General features: G+C 37.9%; 1 protein-coding gene across 22 annotated transcripts in view; it reads left to right on the forward strand.

Moving 5' to 3' along the window:
- The window catches only part of LRCH3 (leucine rich repeats and calponin homology domain containing 3), a 62,178-nt gene that overhangs the window by 19,923 nt on the left and 15,723 nt on the right, over positions 1-26,532 (forward strand). For 6 of the 22 annotated variants that reach the window (XM_040074876.1, XM_040074883.2, XM_040074865.2 and 3 more), the window contains exons 2-15: positions 4,538-4,682; positions 5,788-5,914; positions 6,443-6,548; positions 6,731-6,867; positions 7,826-7,935; positions 11,980-12,073; positions 12,934-13,054; positions 15,587-15,735; positions 17,076-17,152; positions 19,847-19,942; positions 20,357-20,408; positions 20,545-20,685; positions 21,945-21,992; positions 23,120-23,173. In XM_040074876.1, the coding sequence (XP_039930810.1) occupies positions 4,538-4,682; positions 5,788-5,914; positions 6,443-6,548; positions 6,731-6,867; positions 7,826-7,935; positions 11,980-12,073; positions 12,934-13,054; positions 15,587-15,735; positions 17,076-17,152; positions 19,847-19,942; positions 20,357-20,408; positions 20,545-20,685; positions 21,945-21,992; positions 23,120-23,173 (1,457 nt within the window). Of the gene's footprint in view, positions 1-4,537; positions 4,683-5,787; positions 5,915-6,442; positions 6,549-6,730; positions 6,868-7,825; positions 7,936-11,979; positions 12,074-12,933; positions 13,055-15,586; positions 15,736-17,075; positions 17,153-19,846; positions 19,943-20,356; positions 20,409-20,544; positions 20,686-21,944; positions 21,993-23,119; positions 23,174-26,167; positions 26,249-26,532 lie in introns of all 22 variants that reach the window. The other 16 variants (XM_040074864.2, XM_040074861.2, XM_040074871.2 and 13 more) reach the window with 5 other exon arrangements.

A 26,532-nucleotide genomic window follows, 5' to 3' on the forward strand; every position in this document is an offset into this window, starting at 1 on the left:
TGCCATACAAGTGAAGTCCCTAGCTAAGGGCAGTCTGCAGGCACCAGTGTCACTACTGGGATTCAGATCAATTCACAGAGTCGAGTTGTGGGGTTGATGCATCAAGTTCCTGGCTGACATCACACAGCTGCAGAGGGGTTGTTCTGGAGCCGTGTTACATCATGAGTGGGAGCCCACAGCTGACAGTGTCACGATATCTCTTACATCAGTGTTGCCAGAGGGTCTTGTGACGCTTGCAGACATTTGGTTTTGAATAGACAGCCAAAATCTGGGTTTTGCTGGTTTAAATTTAAAAAAAAATAAACGTTCAGGGCATGTGGGGAACACGTGCAGATCTCTGATGACAAAAGGCAGATTTTTATCAACAAAATTTTGTACCAAAGCCCAGGTCTAAAGCTGTCTGCCTTTTGTCACTGATTCTGTTCAAAAGCCTTACTGCACCACCTTTTGACACTGATCCCATTAGCATCTGGTGATGAACTGGAATTCACCACCACCCAGCTGGTCTGAACCATTGAGCTGCAGCTCCCTCTCTGTGTAGTGTCTGCAGTGGGTACCCCATACCTTGCACAGTGCATCTTTGTGCATCACTGATTGTCCTTTGGAGACAAAATTTGTGTTAAGCTGAAGTTAAAAATGTGTGAACACAGCCCTGCTAATGTTTGATGTTAGAGGAATATTCTTCTTTGATCAGGAAGAGTTTGCATTTAATGCTAAATGATGCAATTTGAAGCATAGGGTGTCTCTAGTCACATTTAACATTGAATTTGCTGGCTTTCCTCACAGAATCCCAGTTAAGATGGAGAAGGTCAGTGGTCTGACTCTGCTCTGAGATTTCATTTTGTATCTGTACTGTTGGCTTTTTTATCTTTCACGAAGAGCTTAGTTTCAAAGAATGCTTCCCCTTTGCCAAAATTCCACATGATCTTGCCTTCAAGGAAACACATCCATTTTTAGTAAACTAGGAGAGCCTCTTTTTTTAAAGATGATTTCTGGTAACAGTGGTTTCAACCCATGAAATATGGACACAAATGAGTTAATCCCAGTCCAACTTTATAACAGCTATATTTCATTCAGACATATTCATAGTGAAATTCAGTATTTGTGCTTTTGGGTGGGAATTAGTCATGGGGTTTTTTTGCAGTTTAAGGTATGAGAAGCAGCAAGGCTGTGCACCTACATGTTAAAGAAAATAACCTGCATCACATTGATTACTTCTTGCTTGTTAAAAATACAAGAATTTAAATAATACCTCACTACAACATCTGTTATTTTCTCTGAGAAATAGAAATCGTTGCAAAAATTATAGTTTACACAATAATTTTTACTGTAATGTGTTTCTGTTTCTTGGTTATTGAAGTTATTTCAAGCATACAGTAGCAGAAGAATATGACCAAAACAAGACTTAATTGGCAGGATATTAATTGGGTATTTAAAATAAAATACCTTTTTCCTTTACCTCACTTCCACTTTCTCTTTTGAAAAAACATCAGCTAGTGCTGTGCTGCAGGGCAGCAAATATGTGAATATATAACCAGTCACTGGAATGCTTTTGTTATCTTCTGGTTTTGTTAAAGCTGTGCCTCTGATTCAGGTGTTTTGAGGAAGATGATGGGAGAGAGGATGGAATTGCTGAATTGTTTCATGCAGTGGCCACTGTGCTCTGCCCTATTTTTGGTCACATTTAAGGTCTACTTTTCTGGCATGGGAGAGGATTCCAGAGAAATTGAACAAAATAAAAAAAAGTCACCAAATCTTAGAGATGCTGTATTCTGGACTTTGGGTAATTTAAATACTTACTGAATTTTTAGAGGGGACAAGGCAGGGATTGCAAATAACGAAAAGCAGTTCTTGAATTTGCAGATTCAGAATTCATACTATATTTTGTCATATGTTGCTTCTGTCTAATTCTCAATTAAATTCTCAATTCTTGTTTGAGCTTAGTTGTTCTTTTCCTAGTGCTTGCCTGTTTGTATGGTCCTGGCTGACCCTCCCTCTTGGCTCCCTGTTTGGGTACATGAAATCACAGATGCTGTGTATAAGACAGCATTCTCGTGGCCATCATGAGTAAAAATGCTCTAAACTTATGAACAAAACTTGCAACTGGTTAGACCCATTTTGAATGATTTGAGAGATGATACTGCAGCATCAAAATTCAGCTGATTTAATCTGTTTTCCACTGAATGTCTACTGCTAAATAGGAATGCCAAGCTTTAAAAATCACTGTAGATTGAGATAAGTCTGCAAAACCCTATTCATTGGTGTTAGCCAGCTTCGGTGTCTCTTTTCTATCATGCTCTGAGCCCATTTGTTGCTTAAAAATGTGTATTTTCATTTCTTCATACCTAATGTTATTTTTGCAGGAAGTTATTTCTGTAGCAATACTAAATCATAGTTCAGAGTATGTGGAGTTCTTGACTAATTCATGCCTTATGGTCTGCACAACATGTAAAAAATAGTTTTAAATTGTTCTTTGGTAAGTTAAAGTGAAACAAAAAGTGAAGGAGAATTCTCGTATTTGTGGTTAAACCCTTTCCAAAACAGAGTAGAAAGAAACTTATTGTCACTTTTCTGCCAGAAAATAGGGGTCACTACTTAGGAAGCCTGTTTCTCTGTTAAAATGGGTAGAATTCAAGCTGTCTTTGCCAGCTGTGTGAAGGAGGGACAAAGCTGTGAGCTGAGGGACGCTTTTACGTTGTGGAATTCAAAAAATTTTACACCTTATACATAAAACAGTGTTGTAATAATTCTTTAAATAGGTGGTTAAACATCCAGTCAATATGAGAAATAAGTATCTTTTCTAAATTACTCTTGCTTGTTTCTTGTCTTCTCTGAAATAATTTGTATTCTCTCTCTCTTGCATGGTAACATACAATTGTATTGTGAAACCTCTTAGCAAGTGTGGATGGCAGATAATTCCAGTGTGGTTAGTTGTAGAAATGTTTCAGGATACATGGTTTATGTTGGGACAGTATGATTGAAAACCTCTCTTGTTAACGTTTTACAACAATGTTGGCAGAGAGGTCCCACTAGGAATGTCACAATTTTGGACACCACATTGTAGCACAGCACTAAAACTCTGCTTTAAATCTGCTACAGCTCTACAGCTTGGAGGGGAGGGCTGGAGTGTGCTGTCATTTTCCCAAAATCATTAATTAGAATTAAACTATGGAAATAAAGCAGAAGGGACCTTAGACTAGAGCAGTCTGGGAGATGGTTAGTGCAAAATAAGTGTCCGTTGCATAATTCTTGGAAGTGTATGCTGTGTCTGCAGGATATATACAATTACTTTATTGACTCCTTTGTTACCCACAGGTTCTTAAGCAGGTTCTGATCAGTCCAATAAATTTGCTCCTTACACGTAAGCTGGAGATCAGTGAGGGCTTTAAAATGCCAGGAATATTCTCTGCCACCAAAATAGGGATTCTTCTGCCTGCACCAATATTTTTCCCTGATTCTGAAATAGGGTTTGTGGGAGAGGTGATCAGAAAACCGCTGTATTCCTGATCAGTTTCTCTCACACACTCTGGCAATGCAAAGCACCTGGGACAAGCTGTAGAGGTAGGAAAATTCTGCTTTGGCAGTAGCAGGAAGCAGGATCCATCACAATGATCTTTCTTTGCATCGATGCATTTATCTGATGTATTATCTGGATTAGCAAATGGTAAGATCAGAATGTTTATAGAGCCCATCTTTAGCAATCTGTAAGTGCAGGGGTTTTTTCATTTTAGGAAGAAAAGGGGGGGGAAGGGAAAAATGTTTTCTTTTTCACAAAAAGTGCACAAGTAGGGGAAAGATCTCTATCTGCTGTCATAAAATAATAAAACTATTCTAGATATGCAATGCAAACTTATTGCTGACTTCTATAATTTTGTAGTTTTAATTCCCACTATTAGAGCTGTCAGAAACATTCATTTAAAGTGGGGTGGGTTTTTTTCAAAATCAGGTTTGCAGATGTTGAAGCTGGGGTCGTGTTTGAGTCTGATTCCAGCTGGAAAGAAGCACTTGTTGTTTTTGTATGGGGTGGTAATTTTTAATTTATTTCCTTTTTAAAAAAAAGTATTAGTGAACAGATGAGGGATATGTTCCCCATTACCTTTTTGTATTGGTGGATTAGAAGTCTCCATGACTTTCACGCTTTCTTAACTTGTGTGCACCCTGCTGAACTTTATTTCCATTATAGTCCCTGTTGTGGTGAGCTTTTGTCATATGTGGAGGTTGGGTAATGCTTCTCTCAGAACTCAGAATTTTGGCATTTATAAGCAGCAGGTTTCCTTGACCTTTAAAGAAAAAAGAACCCTTTGCATCTGCATTATTTATCACAGTGCAGCTTGTGAAGGAAGTAATGTTCATGGATATTTTGTTCCATAGACTGGTAATTGGAACTGTCCAAGGAAAAATACTGATTCTTCAACTATAAACATTTGGTAGGGTTTTTTTGGTTAAACTTGTTTAACCAAAACAACCTTGCCAGGCAAGGAACTTAGTGAATTTTTAAGGCAGCTTTACTGAATCTTTCTCTCTTCCCTCCCTTCAGACTTGTCACGGAACAGACTGTCGGAGCTTCCAGCTGAAGCCTGTCACTTTGTCTCCCTGGAGACTCTTAATCTCTACCAGAACTGCATTCGATATATCCCAGAGGCTGTTTTGAACTTACAGTCTTTAACGTTTCTAAATATCAGGTAACCGTTGTCTTACAAATTTTACTTTAGCGTGAGTAGTCTACGTTTATACATTTTGGTGCATCCATAGGTAATGCTAACTTGTTATGTTGTATATAATTTGATCAAGGCAACCTGAACCAGTCTTATGCACTTAGGTGGATCAGGGAACACGAGGATTAAGCAGCAGCTTGTAGAAGAGTAGTATGAAGAAAAAAGCAAATTCCAGCTTGAAGGAATAAATAAATTCCAGTAGTTTCCATGTGAAATCTCACCATGCAGACTGAAAAGAGATGGTAGAGCTTTTGCATAGTCTTTGCAAAGCAGCCCTCAACAGCTGAATAAGGCTTAGGCAATATCCTTTTACCTTCACTGTACTGATGGCTTTGGAAGATCTTTCTCAAGCATTAAGACTTCTCTGCCAGCTTTACAAGCAAATTGCTGCAGCTTGGCCTTTTGATAACATCCAAATGTTTACAGCATCCTCCATTTGTAGAGGGTCTTTTAGTAAATGTGGAAAGTTTCTCTTCAGAAATTGGCAGAGATACTAATAAAAAAAATCTCAGGCTATTTCTTTCTGGTGTTATAAGCACGCTAAATTGACAACTGTGTATTTCTTCATTTTCTTTTTTCTATTGATGTGAAAATTGTATGAATATGATACAGATTTCCTAATGCTGTATCTCTAGTAGGTGCAGTACCGTTATGATCATTACTTAACCAGAAATACACTTTAAATATTCAGTGTCTGATGACTTTCTCTGTGGCATTTCATGTGTGCTGACCTGCGGTACTACACATGAGGAAAGCTTTTGCACTCAGCAAACACGCTCCTTTGTGACAGAACATGGCCAGTTACAGAGGCACCTGAAGGGGCACAAAAACATCACATTCCTCCACACTGAGTTCAGAAGCCTCTGATCAGACTTGACACTTGATATTCAGAGTTTGTTCACACATAACTAGATAAAGCAAGTAATGGAGAACAGCCCCATGGAGCTACTTTTGTAGTAATTGCATAAAAACTGATTGGTTCATCTAAATGGAGTGTTCTTTGTGTATGTGTCTTTCATTGCATGAATATTTCTCATTGGACTTCTGATTATTTTTTCTTTCTGTCCAAAAGTCGAAACCAGCTTTCAACATTGCCAGTACACCTCTGTAGTCTACCACTAAAAGTTTTGATAGCAAGTAATAATAAGTTGGTTTCAATACCTGAAGAAATTGGACAGCTCAGACAGCTGACAGAGCTTGTGAGTATGCACTTGATTTCCAGCTGTTACTATTCTGCTCTTGGCCTAAGGATGATCTGTGTCTGCCACAGTGTCTCTAACTGGTTTTGTATAGAGCTGTTAGAAAAGATTTTTAAATACTCTGAGATTTTAAAAGAATTTTATGTGAGAGAAAGATGCACTGGAGAGCAAATGATCCATGTCAATTTAAATGTCTTCTCTGTTCTAGAAAGGAAGGCCTGGTGGAATTAGAGTTCTTGCTATGTTTGTTTCTGGCAGAAGGCTTTTGTACAGCAAGTTGTGCTGTCTGAAATTCTGTGGAGTAACTTGAAATAAATTTCTACATCTGATAGCTTAATCTTTTAAAGCTTTTATTTCCCCTTGAGTTTAAAATGAGAACAATGCTTCATATCAGCTGTGAGATTGAATGAGTATACGGCTCTAAGGTGTTATATAAATAGCTGTCTTTTTCTTTCAGTCCCTAAATAGAGCTGCATATTTGAGTTAACAGAGACTTAGTGGTAACTCATTCTTTGCTCTTTTTTGTAGGATGTGAGCTGTAATGAAATACAGACAATACCTCCACAGATTGGCAATTTGGAATCCTTGCGAGACCTAAATGTCAGAAGAAATAATTTGGTGCATTTACCTGAAGGTGAGAAAAATGCTGTCAGTTATAACAGCAGAAACTTCAAACACTACTCTTTTTTCAGTCCCCTTTTTTACCCCTGAGAGCTGAAAGCAGCTTAATTGTTTTGTGAAACACATATTTTTATATTTAGATTTTTCTCACACTCTTCTAATCTTCTGAATTGTATCTGTGTTTTCTATCTCCAGAGCTTGCTGAGTTGCCTTTGATTCGATTAGATTTCTCCTGCAATAAAATAACAACAATACCAGTTTGTTATAGGAACCTCAGACATCTTCAGACCATCATGTTAGAAAACAACCCTCTCCAGTCCCCCCCTGCACAGGTAAACTGCAGCTACAAAATCAGACGACTAGTTCAGCTAACAAGGGCAGAACTAAGTTATAAACTGAAGGATTATATTGTGTATTTGTTATTTAGGAACAAGAGAACTTTAAATAAATTCTGTTGTCTAAAATTGTTAAACATGCAGCACAGCTTGAAAAATCCCTTGTATTCTCTTTTCTGTATTAATAGTCTCTGCTGTGGAGTATTACAAAAATTCCACTAACATTGGCTTGAATATTTCTGCTTTCAGCACAGGAGAGAGGAAGCTCTGTTAGGCAAGACTGATTTTCTGCCACTCAAATTCAAAATTTTGACTGAGGCCTCAGTGCTGCAGGTTACTGTTCCACTTTGCAGCAGAGTACTTAAATTGGCCTTTGAGCTAAAAACTGCAATATTGTTAGTGACTAATTTGATTTTCAGTGTGGGTATACGAACCCCTGAGTATTACAGGTTCTACTGTGAGCTGCTGCATCAGAGTCGAGAGGGGCACTTGCTGAAACTTGTAGTTTCAGTGGGGTTTTTCTTCGCTTGTGAAAGCAGAGACAGCTGTTACTGCCTTCATTGACTATAAATTTGAGCTGGCTTTGGCAGGCTGCCACTGCCATTCAGATCTGGGCACGGGTGGGATGCATCTGTTCTGATGCCAGGGGTATAAATTCTAGTACTTGTAAATGCTCATGTCTTGTTTTCATGATGAAATTTCAGCATCCAGCTGACAGAGTTGCCTGCAGACCAGATGTACTTGGAGGACAGCTTCCATTTGTCTATTACAGGCATCCCATGATGCTCCACTGTAGCTGTTCCTCTAAAATGCAGTGAGATTAGAATAAAAGATACATTGGTTGATGTAAATGTGCTTATTTATTATTATTCTCAACTGCATCTAGAATGTTTGCAGTGTACTTTGAAAATATATTGTCAAATTATATACTTACTTTTTTTAATTTTTTTTTAAGATATGTATAAAAGGAAAAATTCATATATTTAAATACCTGAACATAGAAGCATGCAAGATAGCTCCAGACTTGCCTGATTATGATAGGAGACCCATGGGATTTGGATCATGGTAAGTTTTGCACAAGCCATGTTCCCTGTTTTAACGGCATTCAGGAAAATTTTGTCAGTCTACCTGAAGTTTATTAAAAAGAAAAACAGATCAAGGATTTTTCTTTGGCAAGTGCATTGAGGTGGCTTTGAAAAATATTGTTTATGGTATTTCATGGTGCATTCTAGGAAAGTACCAGTGTGTAAGAAATGAGAAGTGGTTCAGGAGGTGACCTGGGCAGTGTCAGAGCTGATATGCAGTAAAAAGAGAGTAGTAATAAACGATACAGGGGGTATGCTCTGGTGTTGTTAACATGTATGTTCAGTTTCCAAGATCTTAATATTTTCCACGGACTTAGTGGATCGTGTTCCAGCTGTGATTTTTAACCTTTTGTACAGAATTTTATAACGGCTCTGCTCAAACCACCGGTGTAAATGCTGATCTCCACCCTGTTAGTAAACTGTTATTTTTGGCAAGCTTTCACTTGGCACTGCTGCTTGGCATTGTAATACAAATATTGGAGTATCAGCTGCTAAATTAAGTAAAAGGCAGGAGCTAAGATTTATTTCTGTTACATGATACAGAAGAAAGGGAGTTGGTGAAGTATGAAACTGAATATGTATAAAAATTACTTCAGTCAGCCTGGAAGGTTGTAATAACGTGTGGAGGAGTAAGTTGCTGAAGGATGTACTGCTGCCTTGGCAGCAATAAAACACAAATCAGGGGACTCCACAATAAATCATCATGAGTCACATTTATGAAGAAGAATTTGCATGAAGGACTGACAGAGTGATTCCTCATCAGTACTGAATGTCATAAATTACTGCTCTAGATGAGGCCAACATATGAGCTTGTCAAGGGTTAATCAATTTCCAGTACAAGCTGTTGCAGATGGTTTCTGCATAATACTGGAGAAACTGTCCTTTTTCTGGAAGGAAAAGGCTCTAAATGAGAAAATGTCATGATCCATTTAGCTCTAACAGAGGTTGTTTTTAAGAGAAATTCAAATTTGAGTGGACTGTGTGCTTACTGATTTTTTTGTTGTCTGTAGTTGTATATTGCTTTGGAAATTTTCATAAATTGCTTTCCTGAAATGAGCAGAAGAATTAATGTATTTTATTCACAGCTTGGAATTGTAAAGGTCAACATAAGGGCCAAAGTAGTTGAGGATGCTTTCTCTAGAATTTTTACCAGACTCAACAGTATGAAATGAGCTTCAACTGGCTTTGCTTTAGCTCTGTTTCTGTACCCAAGAGGAGATAAGAGTTGGTGATATAATTATTTGTTGGTACTGTGCTGTTTAGGGCATTTAGTGTTGCAGGTGATTTCTAGAATGAGGAATGAGGGAATCCCCAGTTATTATACTTTTATGTAAGTTGAGATGAAAGAAATCATATTCTTCAGCTGTGATGCAGCTAGGCACAAGAGCTTTGTGTCTGTTATCTTCAAAGGTGACCAGTAGAAATAAGGTATCAGCCAGTACACCGAGACTTTGTTGCTGGTTTATGTGATCACCTTGGTGTAATACTGTGCAGATTGAGAGTCTGAGTGGTGGAGACTTTTAAAGTGTAAGGAGGTTTGTGTCATGCTGTCAGTTCACTCTTGATCAAACATTTTTAATAGTAAGGCTGTTGATACTGCTAATAAAACAAGATACTCTGAAACATCATGGCAGGAACTATGGGTTGGAGGTTCTAGCACAGCAAATTGGTTGTTGTAGCCTTGTCAAATTATATCAAACTGTTTAACCAGAGTGAAACCCTGTACTTTTCAATCCTTTTCTAGACATGAGCTGTGTGAAATTTATCTTGCAGCAGGTTTTGTTCAGCTGCAACAAGCCAGTCTCATTTGCAGCAGTGAAACTCAGAGCATCTCAGGTTGGTGCTGGAAGGAATGAGAGTGAGAGGAGGCAGAGCTTCTGAAGCTGTGTAGCAGTTGTTGGCAGACTGGCATAGTCTGGAGCTAGAAGGGTTAAAGTCCTCTCAGGTGAACCAGTGTAGTTCATATTCTGAGACTTGGACAACTGTTCTTGCTTACAGGAGGTAAAGATACAGGTTTTACTGTGGCTTGGAAATGGCAGCAAGTATTGTCTTTCATAGCAGGGATTTGGCTTCTCATCCTTTGATTTCAAGTTTATATTATACAACTTCCTATAAGCTGTGGTTGCCCCAAATGCTCTGATCTGTCCAAATGCCCTAATGGTTGTTCCTTGTGGCTTGTTGGTCAAGGAAGAATAAAAATCTTAAGTCTCAGCTGATTTTAGGATGGCTGCTGTATATGTATGATTATAAACGTGTAAAGTGTGTAGCATTCGAAAGGTGGGTTTAGTTGTGAGAGTTGTGAAGACAGAAAGCAGCTGTCTTGTTAAAAAGGAGAAGTCCTGGGCACAGCATTTACATATTTTTGAGCTTGCAGCTAGCTTTAGTGTTAGATGTAAAGCTTTTCAAATTCTCCAATTGAAAAGGGAGGCTAAAAGAAAATTTGTATCAAAACACTTCCTCATTTTTGAGCCCCTTAATTTGCAGTAATTGTTCAATTTACAACAGGGTGCTCAGGAGATGCTGAAAATATTGATTCATTTAAAATGGAATTGTAGTGCAGATGGATTTTTCTTTGACCATGTTTTAAAAATATATGTAAGTTCTATGAACTGTTTAATATAATTATGCTTCTATTGTTAGTTATTCAAATTAGTAGCTCTTTAACTATATTGGGTAACTTCATGGTCATTCTTTTTTCTTCCCACCCAGAAGGGAGTTGGTTTTTTCTTTGGCTTTTTTTTTCTTTCTGATGGTTTATTATGCAGATGATCTTCCTTTTCAAATGCAGGGCTGTAAAAGTGGAACTCCTCTGAGAAAATCAAAACTCCATGCAGATGCATGAGCTTGTCTTCTGCATAGTAACAGATGCATAGCTTAATGTTTCTCATCTGTAGCCTTCATCCCTCCTGGTACTTCTTTGCTATTTCACGTCAATCTGAAAACTAAAATGGGTCTTGATTGTAGTCTGTCAGTCTTCTAAGAAGACGATGATAATAACAATAACATCAATAACAATATTAATAATAATAAATTTGAAAATAAGTATTTCCTTAAAGTGGAATTTCAAACGGAGCAGCAACTTGAGATCGATGCCAGTGAGAAAATGACCTGCAATTTAGTTACGATGGGGTGAAGCAATTAGCTTCCTGAAATTCATTCTTCCTTGTGCATTATGTAGTAATTACTGCTGCAGTTCTCCCTGGGGCATCGAGTGCCAGTAGGACAGTTGAGCCATTGTGAAATGCCATCTGCAGTGCATCAGACAAGTCCCATTGTCTCTTTTACTGTAGCTATCTGCAGCAGTTGCCAGAGTTGACATCTGTGATGGCTATAGTGCTGAATTACATAGTTTCTAAGCCCAGAAATTTAAAGAACTGTATGGCTGTTTGGTTATATGTGTTGTAGCACTGGGCACATGTCTAATGCCTTTGTCTAGACATGTCATTGGCAAAGCTCAGTAAATGAAAACTGTATTTCTACAGTTATTATGAGATATCTGAAATACAGTTCAGCTTACTGCAGTTTCTTAAGTAATTATGACACAGAAGACATTCATGTAATACATGCTGCATACTTTTGAGTAGAAGTAGTATATTCTGTATTTTTAGTGATTCTGTCTTTATTTATGCTTACTTACATAAAAGTTTGTTTGACAATGTTTTTCAACCAATGCATGAGTAATAGAAAATGAAAGTTTGACTTGCTAAACAGAGAGATACGAGACCACTTTGCAGTTTGCTTTGCCTTGATTTCTCTTTGGGAAACATTTGAAGAGTGGATCTATCCTTTGAACCAGCTTAGCTCTGACGGCCAGGCAGTGGCAGGTGACAGCTGACTGACAAGGATGGTGAGCTGTCAGCAAGTACCTCCTGCTCCCTTGTAGCAAGTGCAGTGTGAGGGTTTCAGACATGCTGAGTTTGTGAACATGCTGCATGTGTGCTTGGTGGCTTTTGTTGCTTTTGAGATAGCTGCGAAGTGTTTGGTGGTGTTTATACCACAGTAACTAAAACTGTGTGTTTGGCAGCCACGAGGAACTCTATTCCAGTCGTCCGTACGGAGCACTCGATTCTGGCTTCAATAGTGTGGACAGTGGAGACAAAAGATGGTCAGGGAATGAAGTAAGTGTTGCACCTTTATTTTTGCTGATGGCACTGTTGTACAGGAAAGAGAAGTAAATGTATGCATCTGGAAGCACATTCCATAGGTAACATGCATGTGCTGGTGTGCAGGTTGTCTTGAGCCAATATTGTTATATTGGAGAAAAAATAAGGTTAATTTTATATGGGACAACCCCAAGTTGGAAGTATTAACAGAAATGTGTAAAAAAGTGTATGAGAGGTTAATTTACTGGAGCATAAAAAATGAGAAAAATAGGGTTCCTTATTTTAAAATCTTTGTAACAGTATCATATTACAATGCTGAGTCAACTGTAATTATTCATGAAAAGCTGTTTCAGTAAAATAAATCTGAACATGAAAATTGAGCTTTGGAAATCAGCTGGAAATTTAGTCTTCTTCCTTTGTTTAAGATGTTAAAATCTGTTTGCTATTTAGAAGCAGGAAAATAGGATCTCTTAGCAAAAAGATTGTCAATTAGTACTGCCACAAAGAAGTTCCCTCTTCCTCTTGGGGCAGCTAGAAAATAGCCAAGACCTAAAGTGTAACAGTGAGCTATACTCCATACTTGCACTCTTGATTTTAAATAAAGTGCTAAGGTTTTCCACCCTAGGATGTTTTCAATCACATGCAGATACTGCAATCAAAACTGTAGGCAGCTGATTTCCAAAGAAAGCTCAACTCTATGTTGTTTGGGGTTTTTTTAAAATACATTATAGCTGTCTTTTGCTTTAAGTTAGTGTTTTGTGGTTGTAAAACAGGGCAATCGAAGTACAAATCAAGGACAAATCAAGAAGTAGTAGATTACAAAATTGTGGTTCTGAAGAAAAATGTTTCCGTGCTTCACTTTTTGTTTTCCAAAGCCAACAGATGAGTTGTCAGATCTCCCATTACGTGTGGCAGAGATCACCAAAGAGCAGAGACTGAGAAGAGAAAGTCAGTACCAAGAAAACAGAGGGAGTGCAGTTGTAACTAACGGTGGAGGTGAGTAGTGACCTTTGGCTAACAGTATTTATTGTCACATTATTAAAGTTCCAGAATGTTTCCTATAGATAGTAGCTTGTTTAGAGAGGAAAAAGAAAAAAACCAGAAGGGTCTAGGTGGAATTACACAAAAACAATGTGTGGAAATTGTAAAAATACTGTTGTTTTAAGGATGTTAAAAAGCAAAATCAAATAGCAGCAGAATTGGTATTTTCTTGAAAAATTTGTCAGGTTTTGCCTATATCCCATGTTAAAGTCTCCAACTGCTTCAAATGGCATTTTGGAATATTGAATTTCAGTGGATGGAGTTTTGCTGTTCGAGCTTCTGGGGAAAATTTACTGCAGTAGTAAATTGCTAGTGCTGTGTGCTGACTGCTGTCAGAACAGGATGAGCAATTTTGTCAGGGAATTTTATATTTCCGACTACTACAAGTGATTCATTCCAGTTTTGGATTTTAATCCAAACTTTATCATCCAGGAGGGGCTGGTGTTTGTGAGTGGCAGTGCTTTGTTGTACTTTCTCAGCTGGTGTCCTCCAGTCTTACAGAATGACCCTCAAGGTTGTTCAAGAGGTGATTGTGCTTTCCATGTTTCTTGATCTCCACAGTCCTTTCATTTTTAACTTCTAGTGATCTGCTACTACCAGTGTCTCCTTTTGTTTATATGCCTTAATTTTAACAGTCTTTCTGATTTGTTTTTTCAGTCATTCCTTCTTCTCCATTGTTCTGCACTACTTACTATTAGATCTCATATGCATATACTTCTATTGATTCTTCTTCTTTCTCAGTTGCTCCCTGTTTTTCATTTTCCCTGGTGGCTGCAATTCATTTTTTTAAAGTGTGGCTCTTCCCAGCTACAACTAATCTCCTGTGCCCAGTTCCCACTTTTTCTTCTCTCTTCCCTCCTCCCCATTTTTATCTTTTGCCATCTTCTTTTCTTGGTCTTAGTCTTCTGTGCTACAATTTTTTGTTTTCTCTGCCGCCTTCTAGAAATATCTGAAACTTTTTAGTTGACTCACACTCTTTCACACATTAATGGGGAAAAAATTCAGTTCGAACAGTTAAATTCTGGCAGTTAGAAGAATTGAAGACATGGTGTCACAGGGAGCTCTGGGCAGCCTTAATAACAGGTAGTGCTGCCAGCTCTGCCTCCGCGACTAACTTTATTTTGTTGTTTGAGTTCTGTACACCAGGGATTTCAAAATGCCTCGCAGACTTTTAAGCTGGAGCATGATCAGTTTATGAGTAGGTGTAAAAGAGAGGGGCACAAACCATAGCATGTGGCTGTCAGAGGTCCAGATGCTTTGCATTTTTGTGCTCATAACACAGATACTATTATCTTTCACCTTTTTCTGTATTATTGTTGTCATTATCATCATCATTATTTAATAAGCAAGCCTTGAAAGAAGTGGAGTTTGGGTTTTGGGGGATTTTTTTTAAGATTTGAAACTTAGGTGGAGATTTAATGAAGCCACTGTATATAGGAAAGTAATTTTTGGATGGTTGTAGTAGCAGAGGGGGTGGCTTTGGCACTAACAGTTGCTAGATTGTGTGGTGAGGCAAAGAGAAGTCTGTTTTAGACAAGCAGGAAAGGGATGGGGGAGTAAAGAAGAATGTCTGCAAGAGTCTGGAACAAATTTGGGGAGAGTTTTAAGAAAAAAGAAAGCTCTAGCCCTCTGAAAAGGAACTTAATGCTTTCCCCTGCATCCCTGGTGCAGTATTTTTCACCAGGGGTGTTTGCTCAATGTCATGACTCTCAGAATCCCTGGGCAGAATGTGGAAAAGCAGTGACAAGTGAAAAAATTGCCCTACATAATATCTCCCACACAAAGGAAAATCAATACCAGCTGAACTGTGCTGTTTCTTGCTCTCATTTCAGTGATTCCTATTTTCTTTTTTCATTCTTCTTTTAAAATGAAATTGCAGGTGCCTTATATTGTTTTAGAGGTGTTTGCAGGTGCCTTATATTGCCAAATATTGTATATTTGTTGTTTTCTGTAGTGTTGTTCATTATTCCCACATACACTTCTTATATTTATTGTATTTGCATCCAGATAAGTTTAGACATGCTGCTCTCTGTTTTGTTGTAGTAGTAATACTAGTAGAAGGATCTGTCATATCCATTCTGATTTTTCTGACAGAGAACTAAGAGAAATTATTCCAAAATGTACACAGGTCATTGTACAGTCCTGATATTAGCTGAAAGATTTTGATATATAGCTTTTAGTTTTGAAAAGGAAATCAGAGTATTTACTTTTTCAGTCTCTGCATAAATATCTGCAGCCAGCAGTATAGAACTGCCTGCCTGATACATGTTCCTCATGGCTTTTTAAAAGGCATAAATTTTATCATTATTTCAAAAATTTTTTATCTAATGTTAGTGGGCCTGGCAAAATCCAAGAGCTTTCAGGCTGAGCTTTCCCAGATGGCAGAAAAAGCAGGGCGTTAGTTCCTGACCTTGCTGTCCTGGTGGGTTTTTCCCTCTCTTGTGGGTTGTCTAACTGTGGGTGTTTTCTCTGTGTATGTTTGTCAAGTGGAACACGATCTCGATCAGATCGACTACATTGACAGCTGTGCTACAGAGGAGGAGGAGGAGGAGGTGAGGCAGCCCAAGTGCCTGGACCCAGACAGCCTCAGCTCCCAGTTCATGGCGTACATCGACCAGCGGAGGATCTCCAATGAGGTGGTGCTTTTACTTGCATTCGTTCAATCCACACACCCCAGCAAAGCCCTGGGGAAAACTCTTCCCTGTCAGGTCATTTGGATGTTACCCTTCTGGAGAGTCCAACCTATAGAAACAGGTTTTTAGCCACATCACATTTCCTTCTGTGTTCTGTCAGTTGTAATTAATACCGAAGTACGCAGTTCCACAGTTCAGTGGCTCGCTGTACAGACTACATGAATAACTTGTCTGAAAAAATCTTTGTGGCCGCCCTGCTTAAACAGTAACTATGGTGCTGTGATTCAGGTGAGTCCTTTCAAAGTTCTGTGTGTTTCGAAGCAGAAAGATATTTGCTATTTGAAGAAAGAAAAAAAGAAAAAGTGGATCTTTAGCTTTTATGTAGGAGCTTGGCCCCTATCTTGTCAACTTTATATTACTGTGTTTAAAATCAGTCACACTGATATGAGAGATGCATTCATTTTGCAAAGCTCATGAATTCAATATCAGATCACAGAAGCTGAAGCACAGACACAAGAGCAGAACTCAGAAAAATCCACTGTAGGCAATGCAACCCAAGGACTCCTCGCTCTAGACAGGGAAAAAGCTTTGGTCAGCATCACAACAGCTATTCCTTGGGGTCTGTCTTGTCATAAAAGTTAAACTGCTTTTAGCTGAAGGAGTGGTTTCTCTAAAAAGACAGTCCAAAATACTCTACTGCTTGGGAAGGCTGATTGCATTATAGCATCATGCATGCAGGCATGATGGAAATGGGCAACTTAATCTTGAAGATTTCTATTTTCCTATGTTAATGGGTGTCAGTGGAAGTTCTTAAATAACACCAAAGGCAATATGTCTCTGTTCTCAATAGATTATTTCACTGCTCAAATTAAACCTAAAGAATTCTTATTAATCCCTTTTTTTGCTTTCTTAGTCCTTCTGGGACCTGTCTTTAGAATGTCAGAAAAGACCATCAGCCTCTTTATTCTGTAGTTCTGAGAATCCAGTCTTCACTGCTGTACACTTGTAGAGTTAAACGTCAAAGAATATATTTACATTTCAATACAAGTTTTATACCTTCATGGACTTCTCTGCATGATTCTTAATACTGGGGGTTTTAAACTCCTGAAGTCATCAGCAGGCATATATAATCTTGAAACTGTTATTTATTTAAATTGGAGAAACAAATAAGAGTGAAATTGCTTGGTTGGAAATGAACATCCCTGACTTGTGTTTTGTGCTTCTTTGTCAGGTGTTTTAAATACCAGTAGTTACAAATGAAGCTCTACAAAGAGATTGTTTGGCATTTATGTACAGTTTTCTGAATCAATTGCTAGCTTAGTCTTTTGTGGGTTTTTGCTTAGAGCTCACCAGTAAAGCCTGTATCCATCAGAGAATTTCAGAGAACAGAGGATACAAGACGACATTTACATCAAAACAGGTAAGATTTACTGTGGTAACAATAATTTTATCCAGAATTTCATTTTGAATGCAGAGCATGTATTTACTGAACATGTTTAGAAAATGGCATTGTTTTCTGTTGCTTCACCAGAAATGTGTATGGCATTTTTTGATGAGTTATTGCTCCAAAAATTAGGCATTGGAATTCTAATAATGGCAGTGAGTGGCAAAAGACGTAATTATTCTATGCTAATGCTTGACTTTAAATCAGTTGGTTAAATAAATCTGCATAATTAAACTGCATCTTTTTAAACTGATTTAATACCTGCTTTTTATGATTTAATTTCTGCTTCAATTAAATAGTTGATTTAAGCTGTGTTACATAGAGGATAAACAGGATAAAGGTACTTGCAGGAAGGATAGAGATACTATGGAGTAACGGATGTGCCATGAGGACACATTCTTGGTTGACTCCTACTGGTTTTGATATTGTAGGAGATTCATTTATTTTAAAAGACCTTTCTGGGCCATAATCATGAGCTTACAGCAGCAGAAGGGATAGAATGGGAATCAGTTCTGAAAACAAGTTGCTTATTTTGATAAGTATGCCCATGCTCTTTAAGGATTACTGGGCTTATCAGAGAGAATGTTTTTCTGTAAATTAAAGGTCAGAACGGGACAGAGTATCAATAAGGGGTGGGTAGGTTTCTGAAAAGAATATTGGATGTCTAGTTAAAAGAAAAGAAAATAAGCAAATAAAAGATAAAAAACAAGCGAATTCTTGCAAGTGAAAATTGATAGAACCTTTATTATACTGTTGAAGCACTTTAGTAATCTGTGGAGTGAAAGTGACTCCACAGAAAAACAGCCCAGTTGTACTTGGAATGTTGAGGGGGGGGCAGAGGAGTGGAAAAGACAACTGCTAGTCCTAAGTATGTCATTACTTACGCTGTCAGTAGAAACCAATTTATAATGGATTCTAAAATGGTATTGAAAGAGCAAATGAAACGAAGATTAGTGTGTAAATTTTTCCAGAGTTTTGGCAACATTTTAACAGGCATTCTGAAATGTGCAGATACAGTAGCTGTTCTGATATAAGGGAGGGTAACTATTTCAGCATATGTCAGCATTCCTTACCCTGTCCACAAGTCAGGTATAAAGTGATATAGCAGTTTTGCCATGTTCTCTGCCAAAAAAGTGAGTGTTCTTGGTTTGAAAAATTGATTCTTTGCTTGTTTGTTTACTTTTTATTTGAATGTTTGTGGTCAACGTGGAAATAATTAGACTTTACGAACCCTGATTTATGATAAATCTGAAGGAAATAGGAGAAGGCTGGTTAGCTGGGGAGAGCTACTGTTTACACAGACAGATGTTAATGATAAAGGAAGTTGAAGTTCAGTAAGGTATCCAGTGGTTTCAAAATTTAACTGAAGGATAGCTGCAGATCTCCATGAGGAAGTACTTAATCAACAATCTGGATGAATAGGAGCTTACTATGCTGCAGCAGAGTGAAATTATTAAGGCACTAAAACCAGATCATCTTGTTATTGCCTTCAAAATTGTGTAAAAACGGCCATAAGACAATGAGTAATTTCTTTATTTTAATCTGGCATTAGTCAAATTTTATTTTGTGGCAACCACAAGCTGTAAAGTGTTTCCACAGTAATTCTGTGCAAATGCCTTGGCAGGCAGCCTTTTTTTTTTTTTTTTTTTCTTTAGCATGCTGGAGCCATTAAAATTCTGAAAGTTGGATGTAACACAGACTTCATTTCAAGAGTACTTACATTAGTTGATTCAATTAAATAAATACAGTTTATGCCTCTGGACAGACTGTGGTGCATTCCTGATGCAACAAAGCTGTGTGTGCTCTGCTCTGAACACACTCCTTGGCACTGAGCTGAACTCAGTCTGTTCAAAACAGCTCTAAGTAACGGGTTTGTCATGTGCCTCAGTGATAATTTAAGTAACAGAAGAGACCTGTAACATACGGGTCTTCCACATCTCCTCTCCATGAGGAAAAGGCCCTAAGTGAGCACACAGCCAGCTGGACTGATATTTTTTAGAAATGCATGGTTAAGTGGGTCTGTGTTCCATGGCTGCCCCAGGAGCGAAGGTCGCAGAGTTGAGGCTGTCAAGAGTAAGATCCTCGATTTCCATCAACTTGTTTTCTAAGCAGCAGCATGTCAGGGTACTGCTGTGGGCTGTGGACCTTGGGAATTGTTTCAGTGCTAATAACAGCTGCCTTCTAGCAAAGAACTGACTGCAAAATTTCTCTCTTATGGTTGAAATGATGGATAAGAGCCAGATGGGTTCTTGTTTACCTTGTGACTTTGAGGGCTTGTGTCACTGGCAGTCACCTGATTGCTGAGGTGAACCGGTTTGTGCTGAAAATACCAAAGGATCCTGATGTTTAAAAATAATTCTGCTCTTTCCAGAGCAAAATAAGGTCTACAATAACCCAAATAATGTCTTAAAAGAGAGAATACATCTTCCTGTGATTTGAAACCATTTTTGATTAGTCAAGTTTTGTTTAAATACGAACTGCAATACTTGTAATCTGACTTGGTATCACAATGTGATTTCTTTAGTCCAAATTTCACTTTGTGATTACGTGAAGCTAATTGTTTGGACATTTCTCTTACAAAAACAGTTGTAATCTAGAGCAGAATTAATTTGACAGCAGTCTATATGCATCAGTGGCCAAACCCCCTTCCACCTGGTGTCTTACCTGCAGGGATACAGATGAATTACGGAGACCTGAAACTCTAAATTTGATGCAGGACAGAGAGCATCACCAAGTACTAAGGAGTTATGTGGACAGGACAGAGAGGTAGGGAAAAAGAAACTGAATGTTTCTGCTGATTCACTTTATTATTTCACCCTCGCTCAAATAACCATACTATCCAGTTGTTCCTCTAAATGAGGATCATGTGAAAAACTCCTGGTCTGGTTACTCTTAGAGAATGGGTATGAAGTACTGAGTATCTCAGTGTAGTAGGCCAAATGTACAATCCCACTGGTACATCTTGTGCTGTAAAAAATGTTATCACAACTCAGGAGAAGAAATGGAAATGACTTCACAAAATCTGTCATTCACAGTGAGTTAAATCGTCATCACAGCTGTTAGTGGACAGTTACTCTTCTGATTTGATCAGATACTTGTGTGTCACTGACAATTCATGTATGCAAAATGTTTAGATTTAAGATTAAAAGTCTGCTTACTCTCTGTTTTTGCATTTGTCAGACCCCTGCCTGATTCACCTTATTTTCTCTCGCTATCAAGTCACCTCACCCAGGTAACACATAGAATTCCAATAGTTTTGAATGAGTTTGATGCAGAACCAAACTGATGTTATCCATGAGACGTGGGCTGTTTCTCCACAGCCCATCTGCAGCTCTGAGTTCACAGCCTGGTGCCCTGTTTGACTGCAGGTGCCTAACGCGGATTCGGAGCTGCACCGCCGGCACATCGAGCGCACCCGTCGGGAGGCGCAGCTGGCAGCCCTTCAGTATGAGGAGGAGAGGATGAGAACGAAGCAGATTCAGAGAGAAGCTGTCTTTGACTTTGTTAAGGTACCTCCTTTTAGTACCTACTCCATACTTTATCTTTTCTAAATCCCTTAATTATAACTAATTGCCGTGGTAATTACTGCTTGTACGTTACGCTCCTAGCGCTTTATAAAGAATTTAGACAAATAGCATTTATGTTCATTAAGTGTTGGTGCTGTAGCTTAACACAGGCAAAGCTAGAACTGGGGAGGAAGATGGAAGATTTACCTAAAATATGATTGTTGCAAAGAATTCTGATTTTTGCGTATTTCACCTTATTTTCTCAATTTTTATTTGCGTAGATGTTACGGGATTGGTTTAACAAAGAAGAGGCCTCTATCTGAGCAGGCATAGAGGCAGTTTAATTTTGAAGACAATTTTGGCAGGTAGAACATAATCATTTGCACAAAAACAATATGCTGCCTGATCTATTTTGCTATTTTTTGACAATAAAATTAGTTGATTCTGGGTAAAGCATGGATGCAAACCTATGGTACATCAGGCACTCACTCTGAACACTAAGTCTTCTCTGTCTCTGCACTCAATATGAAGTCTTCTGCTTAACATGCCAGTCTATTTATATGATAGTTGATTTAAATTTGTTTTACTGATTGCTGCTCTGGTCACTTACCTGAATCTCACCATCACAGATTTAAGAAATGTTATGGTTAATATTTATTTTGGATTTAGGCTGGTCTGCAGAGGCAAAGAATGGTTTATTGCTTATATTTAATGCATTTAATGTATAAAGTTAGTTTAGAGAAAGGGTCATAGCTGTCTGAAACTAGGCTTTTCATTAGCAATAACTATTCTTAGGCCTCAAGCACTATTTTGTAGTAAAGCTGCTTATTAAAGATTCATCTCAGTCCTTTAGTTAAATATTAAGCTTATAGGATGCATGTTGTTCATTGATGAGTCTCCTGGGTTTTTTGGTTTGGGTTTGATTTTTTTTTTTGATATTTTTCTTCTGCTTCCTTTGTTATTCATGACCACTTTTTTCTCAGCAGTTAAATTCCTGCCTTGGGTTGTATTTTGGGTTTATTATGCGTCTTTGATATGTGTAATTTGAAATTTTTGCTTGTTTGAGTGTGGAATAAAGGCTGATTTTTTTAAATAATATCAGGGAAGTTTCAGCTCGGTGAAATTTGTGATGTCCCCAAAGCATGTTCTATTTAAAATCTAAAACTTCTGATTTAAACCACTTTTAAATTATGCTGGTTTGTTCTGAGCTTCTGTCTCTCTGTGACATTATTTTAAAATTAATTTTTTCTTTTTCTGTGTAGCAAAAAGCCTCCTTGAGTCCTCAGAAACAAAGTCCAATGGATAGTGAGGTAAGAGTCCAATAAGAGCATGAATAGGGGTGTCAGCATTTAAATTCTTAGCTCTCCATCAGAGTTACTTTCCTCATTGTGGAAAATACCTCAAAACTGCGTTGTAGCATAGTTTTTTATGTAATATTAAGCTTTGGGTTGGAGGTTTTTAATGGGGTCAGTCTAGTATTTTCTTCTGTTCATATAGATTGCCTGTCCAAGTGTGTTGTTTTATTGTTTTTTGTATATTTTCTATGTTCTCTGCAGAAAATACATTTCATGTTCCATTTTAACCTGCTCCTTGTGAGCAGTACAGTTGCTATTCTAACAGGAGTGTTTAGTCAAGTTCCAGTGTTACTGTCATCCTTTGCTGATCAGTTTTCTCCCAGTTTCCTGTTAGTAGATCGCCAGTTGTCCCAGAAATACTAAGCTTTAGAATTTTGAGGGCTGTCAGAAAAAGGAATAAATATTTTTATTTAAATAAGTGTTTTTTTTCTACTATATTTTATAGTAATATAGTTTTTATAATCAAAACCAGGAACACAAATCATACAAAGCTCAGCCTTCTAGAATATACCGAGCTGAGTCAATGACATCTGTTCACTCTCTGCATCGGATTTCTGCGTAGTGACAGCTCTTCCACTGCTTCCCATCCCCACTTTTGTCCTGAGAAAGAGAATTCCCTTGGTAGTGTTAAATCAGATCAAAACTTCTAATATTATAATGAATATGATAGTTCTTTAGCAGCATTTGCCAACTAACTCTTCTTGTTAGAAAATTATGAAATACGGGGTAATTGAAATAGTTTTTGCTCCTTTTTCTTCTTATTGTTTTTCTGTTCCTAATTTATTCTTCTAAAAGGTTCTTTGTTCCGGCAGAGTAAGCGCTATGAATGCATAGTGTTCTGTATTTGCTTGACACAACACAGAAAGCAGAATAATTGATTCCTTAAGTGATATGACTGCACTGTAATTCCTGGGTCATGTGGCTGTGTATCCCTACAGTTACAGATAGTTCATGGATTGTTTTAAAGAGCCTCACAGTGCTGTAAGCAAGCAGTACATTCCGAAATGTCTGTCTGTTCACATACCGTGTGTTTCTGACATTGTGTGTGTTTCTGACATTGCTCCATCTCTCCCACCTCCCAGTGTCCCTTTCCATCCAGAAGGTCTCAGCATACTGATGATAGTGCCTTGTTAGTGGTAAGATCCTGCACGTAATGGCCTTTTTCTGTGGCAGATTCTAGAGCATAGAAATGACAACATGTTATGATTGTCTCAGATTAGACCAACTGTTTTAGAGCTAATCTAAATAGCATAAAACATGATGATCTTCTTTGGAAAGTAGCTTAGCTGTGAACTATGATGTTATGAATACGTTGACACTTCTGCTGACAGACATTTGCTAATAATACAATGATTTTTTCCTCAAAATAATTAAAGCTTATATTTTGTTTGAGAGCAGAAGAAAATTACTGATAGTAAAGAACAGTTTCTAAAATGAAAAATTCACCTCTAGTTGTTCTGGTTTGACTTCTTCTCCATTCAGCTTGCTTCATAATTGATGTGCTCTTCAGTGTCAAATAAGCAATTTTCATGCTTAGTACACCCTTCTACTTTAACTTGTCTGTCTCCTGCACATGCGGGTTAGAAATACTTGGCACAAGAAAAAAGTGTTCTACTTATGAATGTTACAAATCATGAAATACTGCTCATACAGTTTTATTGTTTGTTAGTCTTAAAAATCATCTATTCTGAACACTTACCAAAAATAAAAACATGTATGGACATAATTCATGTTTTATGCTATTTCTTCCTTTGTAGCATCTTAGCAATGTAGCATAACTAAAAAATCTAATTAATGTCATAATCCATGTCTAGAAAATTAAAAATACACCTTATTTGCCTGCTGTTGCATGACTGCATGCCTGGAATTGGTTTTCTTGATTTATGTGTTTTCATTATCTGCCTAAATTTTCTTTAGGCAGTGCTCTTGGTTAGTGTGTCTCCCTCCTGAATGTGCTGGTCAAGATATTTATTGTGTCTTTATTCAGACTTTCTGAGATTTCTGCTGTCATAAGACTTTGTGGGTGAGAAAAAAAGCTTAAAATGCTAGAGAGAAATTTAATAATCATGTGTCTGTTTAGAGAAATCATAATCAATGAGCATATTAAAATCTGCTTTCATAGTTAGGTCATAAAAAGCAGGAGAACAGCAGTAGTTTGGGTTGAGATAATTCCCTGTTGTCAGTGAATTCATCTTTGGAATGTATTTTAAAGACACCTGTAAGAACCCCATTTCTATTTGATTGTGCGATCACATAACTTCTGTTGTAAATTAAGATACAGAATTTTCAGAAATTATGTCGAAACTGTCTTCCATTGCTGTTTGTTTCCTTTTTTGTCTTTAACCAAGTTGCATCTTTTTACTTCACAAAAAGAGTGACCAGGCTGGCAGGGAAGGATTGAAAGCAGTGATTTCTCTGTTCGTTTTTCTTTTCGTTCCTCACATTTTTCAGCAGCACTAAATTATAATAGTACATGAAATGCTGGGGTTTCTGATGTGCAGCTCTCTTCTGTGGTGGAAATCCACACTGTGCCTAATGATCACACATGCCAGGGCAGCTGTTTCTGGCAATTACTGTAACTGGAACATTGAGCCCATACTAGCTCATGAATTTGTATCTTTTTTTTGTTTACACAAATGTGTCTTGTATGGTAAAAACTTGCTTAACATCAAGGAAATGGTCATTAGTTTGCTTTAAAAAAAATTGTAAGTGTTTACATTGGTTTTACCTTTCATATTTTATTGCATTTCATTTGACATTTTCCCTATCCTAATGGGTTTGAAATTTAGCTAGGTTTAATTTCTGAGGACATAAGGAAAATCTTTTAAGAATACTAAATCTAATATGTAGTTAGAAAGCAAGTGAGCTTTTATTTTACTACTTTGCTCTTCTGGCATTTTTATTGCTTTAACAAAAAATTTAAATTGTGAATCTCCTTTTTAAAATCTTCAGTGTTTCTTTTGGTTGTCTCGTTGTCTTTAATCACTAATTAAAATTAAAATGTATCCATGTTGCACAGGTTGCTCTGACAAGGAAATGGTCAATTTCCTTCTGTTTATAAACAACGTCAGGACTGTTGGTTTGAAGTCCCAGAATGATTGCCCATATCTTCTGTGAATGTTAATGGTTCAGTTTAGTTGTAGTTCCTCCTGCATATCTATGATTTGAAGTGGGTGTAAAACTTCATTGCACACAGTGGTGGATTTTTTTGGGTTGACCTGTGATAGATAACTAGACTAAAATGTTGAAGAAATGTAATCACTGGCCTGTCTGAGAAAATAAAAGTTTTATGTTAGTCAGAACCTCTTGCTGTTCTTGCAAGGATAGTTCCATTCATTACAATGGAGATCACTTGTAGAGCTGATATCAAGCTTTCAGACTCGGTTAATGATTTCAGCCTTCACTGCGTCTAAATCTCATTTTTCTCTAAATATCACCTTCTCTTCTCCTCTACTATTCCTTACAACGTTAGTGCTATCAAAGGGGGGGAAAAAACCCAAAACACCCTCTCTAGCTGCTGCTCCGTTTCTCTGCTGCAAAGCCCACAAGGTACTTCAGAAACATCAGGCAGCCACTGTGACCTCTTCCTCTCACAACCATTGTGTCATTGCTGCCTTGTGCTCCCTTCCTTGTGTTGTTTACTTGTTGTGGTCTCAAATGTGGCCGGAGGCTGTCATATTACTGCTAGCACATAGAATCTCTGAAACCTTTTAAGTTCAGACTAAATTTGAGTTAGGCACCAGAGTGTTACAAATAATAATGATATGGGTAAACTAAGCAGGGCTTGACTTAGCAAACTTGTGCCCTGGAGTTTTCTCTCAGACCGTTGGCATTCAGTTGTGTATTCAAATGTTTAATAACAGAATTCCTTTAAAATATCCCTATTTGGTTCATGGAGAGTTCTGGTTGGGCTCTCCTTTGGCACTGCCTGTATCTGCAGTTGTTTCTGGCACAGGGCAGTTTTTGTGACTTCAGTGCTAGACCTAAAGACTGCGTGCATCATGTGCAGAGGGTGGTGTAAGTCTGAACTGCAGCGTCCTGGCTCCATTAGTGCTGTGGCTGCCTTTTCTTTTCTCTGCCTCACTTCTTCCTTTCTTCCCTCTTTTTTCTTTCCTTACTGCCCCTGACAGAATGGCTTTGAGCCTCTCTTTGTGTTTGAGATTGACAATAACACCAATACCATTAAAAGGAGGCCAGGCACTCGCAAACAGGTGACGAGCATGCGGTGTGTTGGTGTTGTGATTGTCCCTCCCTGTGCTGTGCCGTGTCCCCTTCCCTCTGCCCACTGCTGGGTGCCTGCATAGTGGCCGCTTCTTGTTAGTCTGTGTCAAGCTTGCCCTGCTCTTTTCATACAGGAATAAGCAGATATATTGATGTTACAGCCCACCTAGTTCTGGTTTATTTTACTGTTCTCATGTGCAAGCTAATGTGTTGTCTAAGTCAAGTGATATTTGAAGCTCTTAAAAAATAATAAAAAACCATATCATTTTGGCTG

Source organism: Hirundo rustica, chromosome 10 (genome assembly GCF_015227805.2).
Source record: "Hirundo rustica isolate bHirRus1 chromosome 10, bHirRus1.pri.v3, whole genome shotgun sequence".
Lineage (NCBI taxonomy): Eukaryota > Metazoa > Chordata > Aves > Passeriformes > Hirundinidae > Hirundo > Hirundo rustica.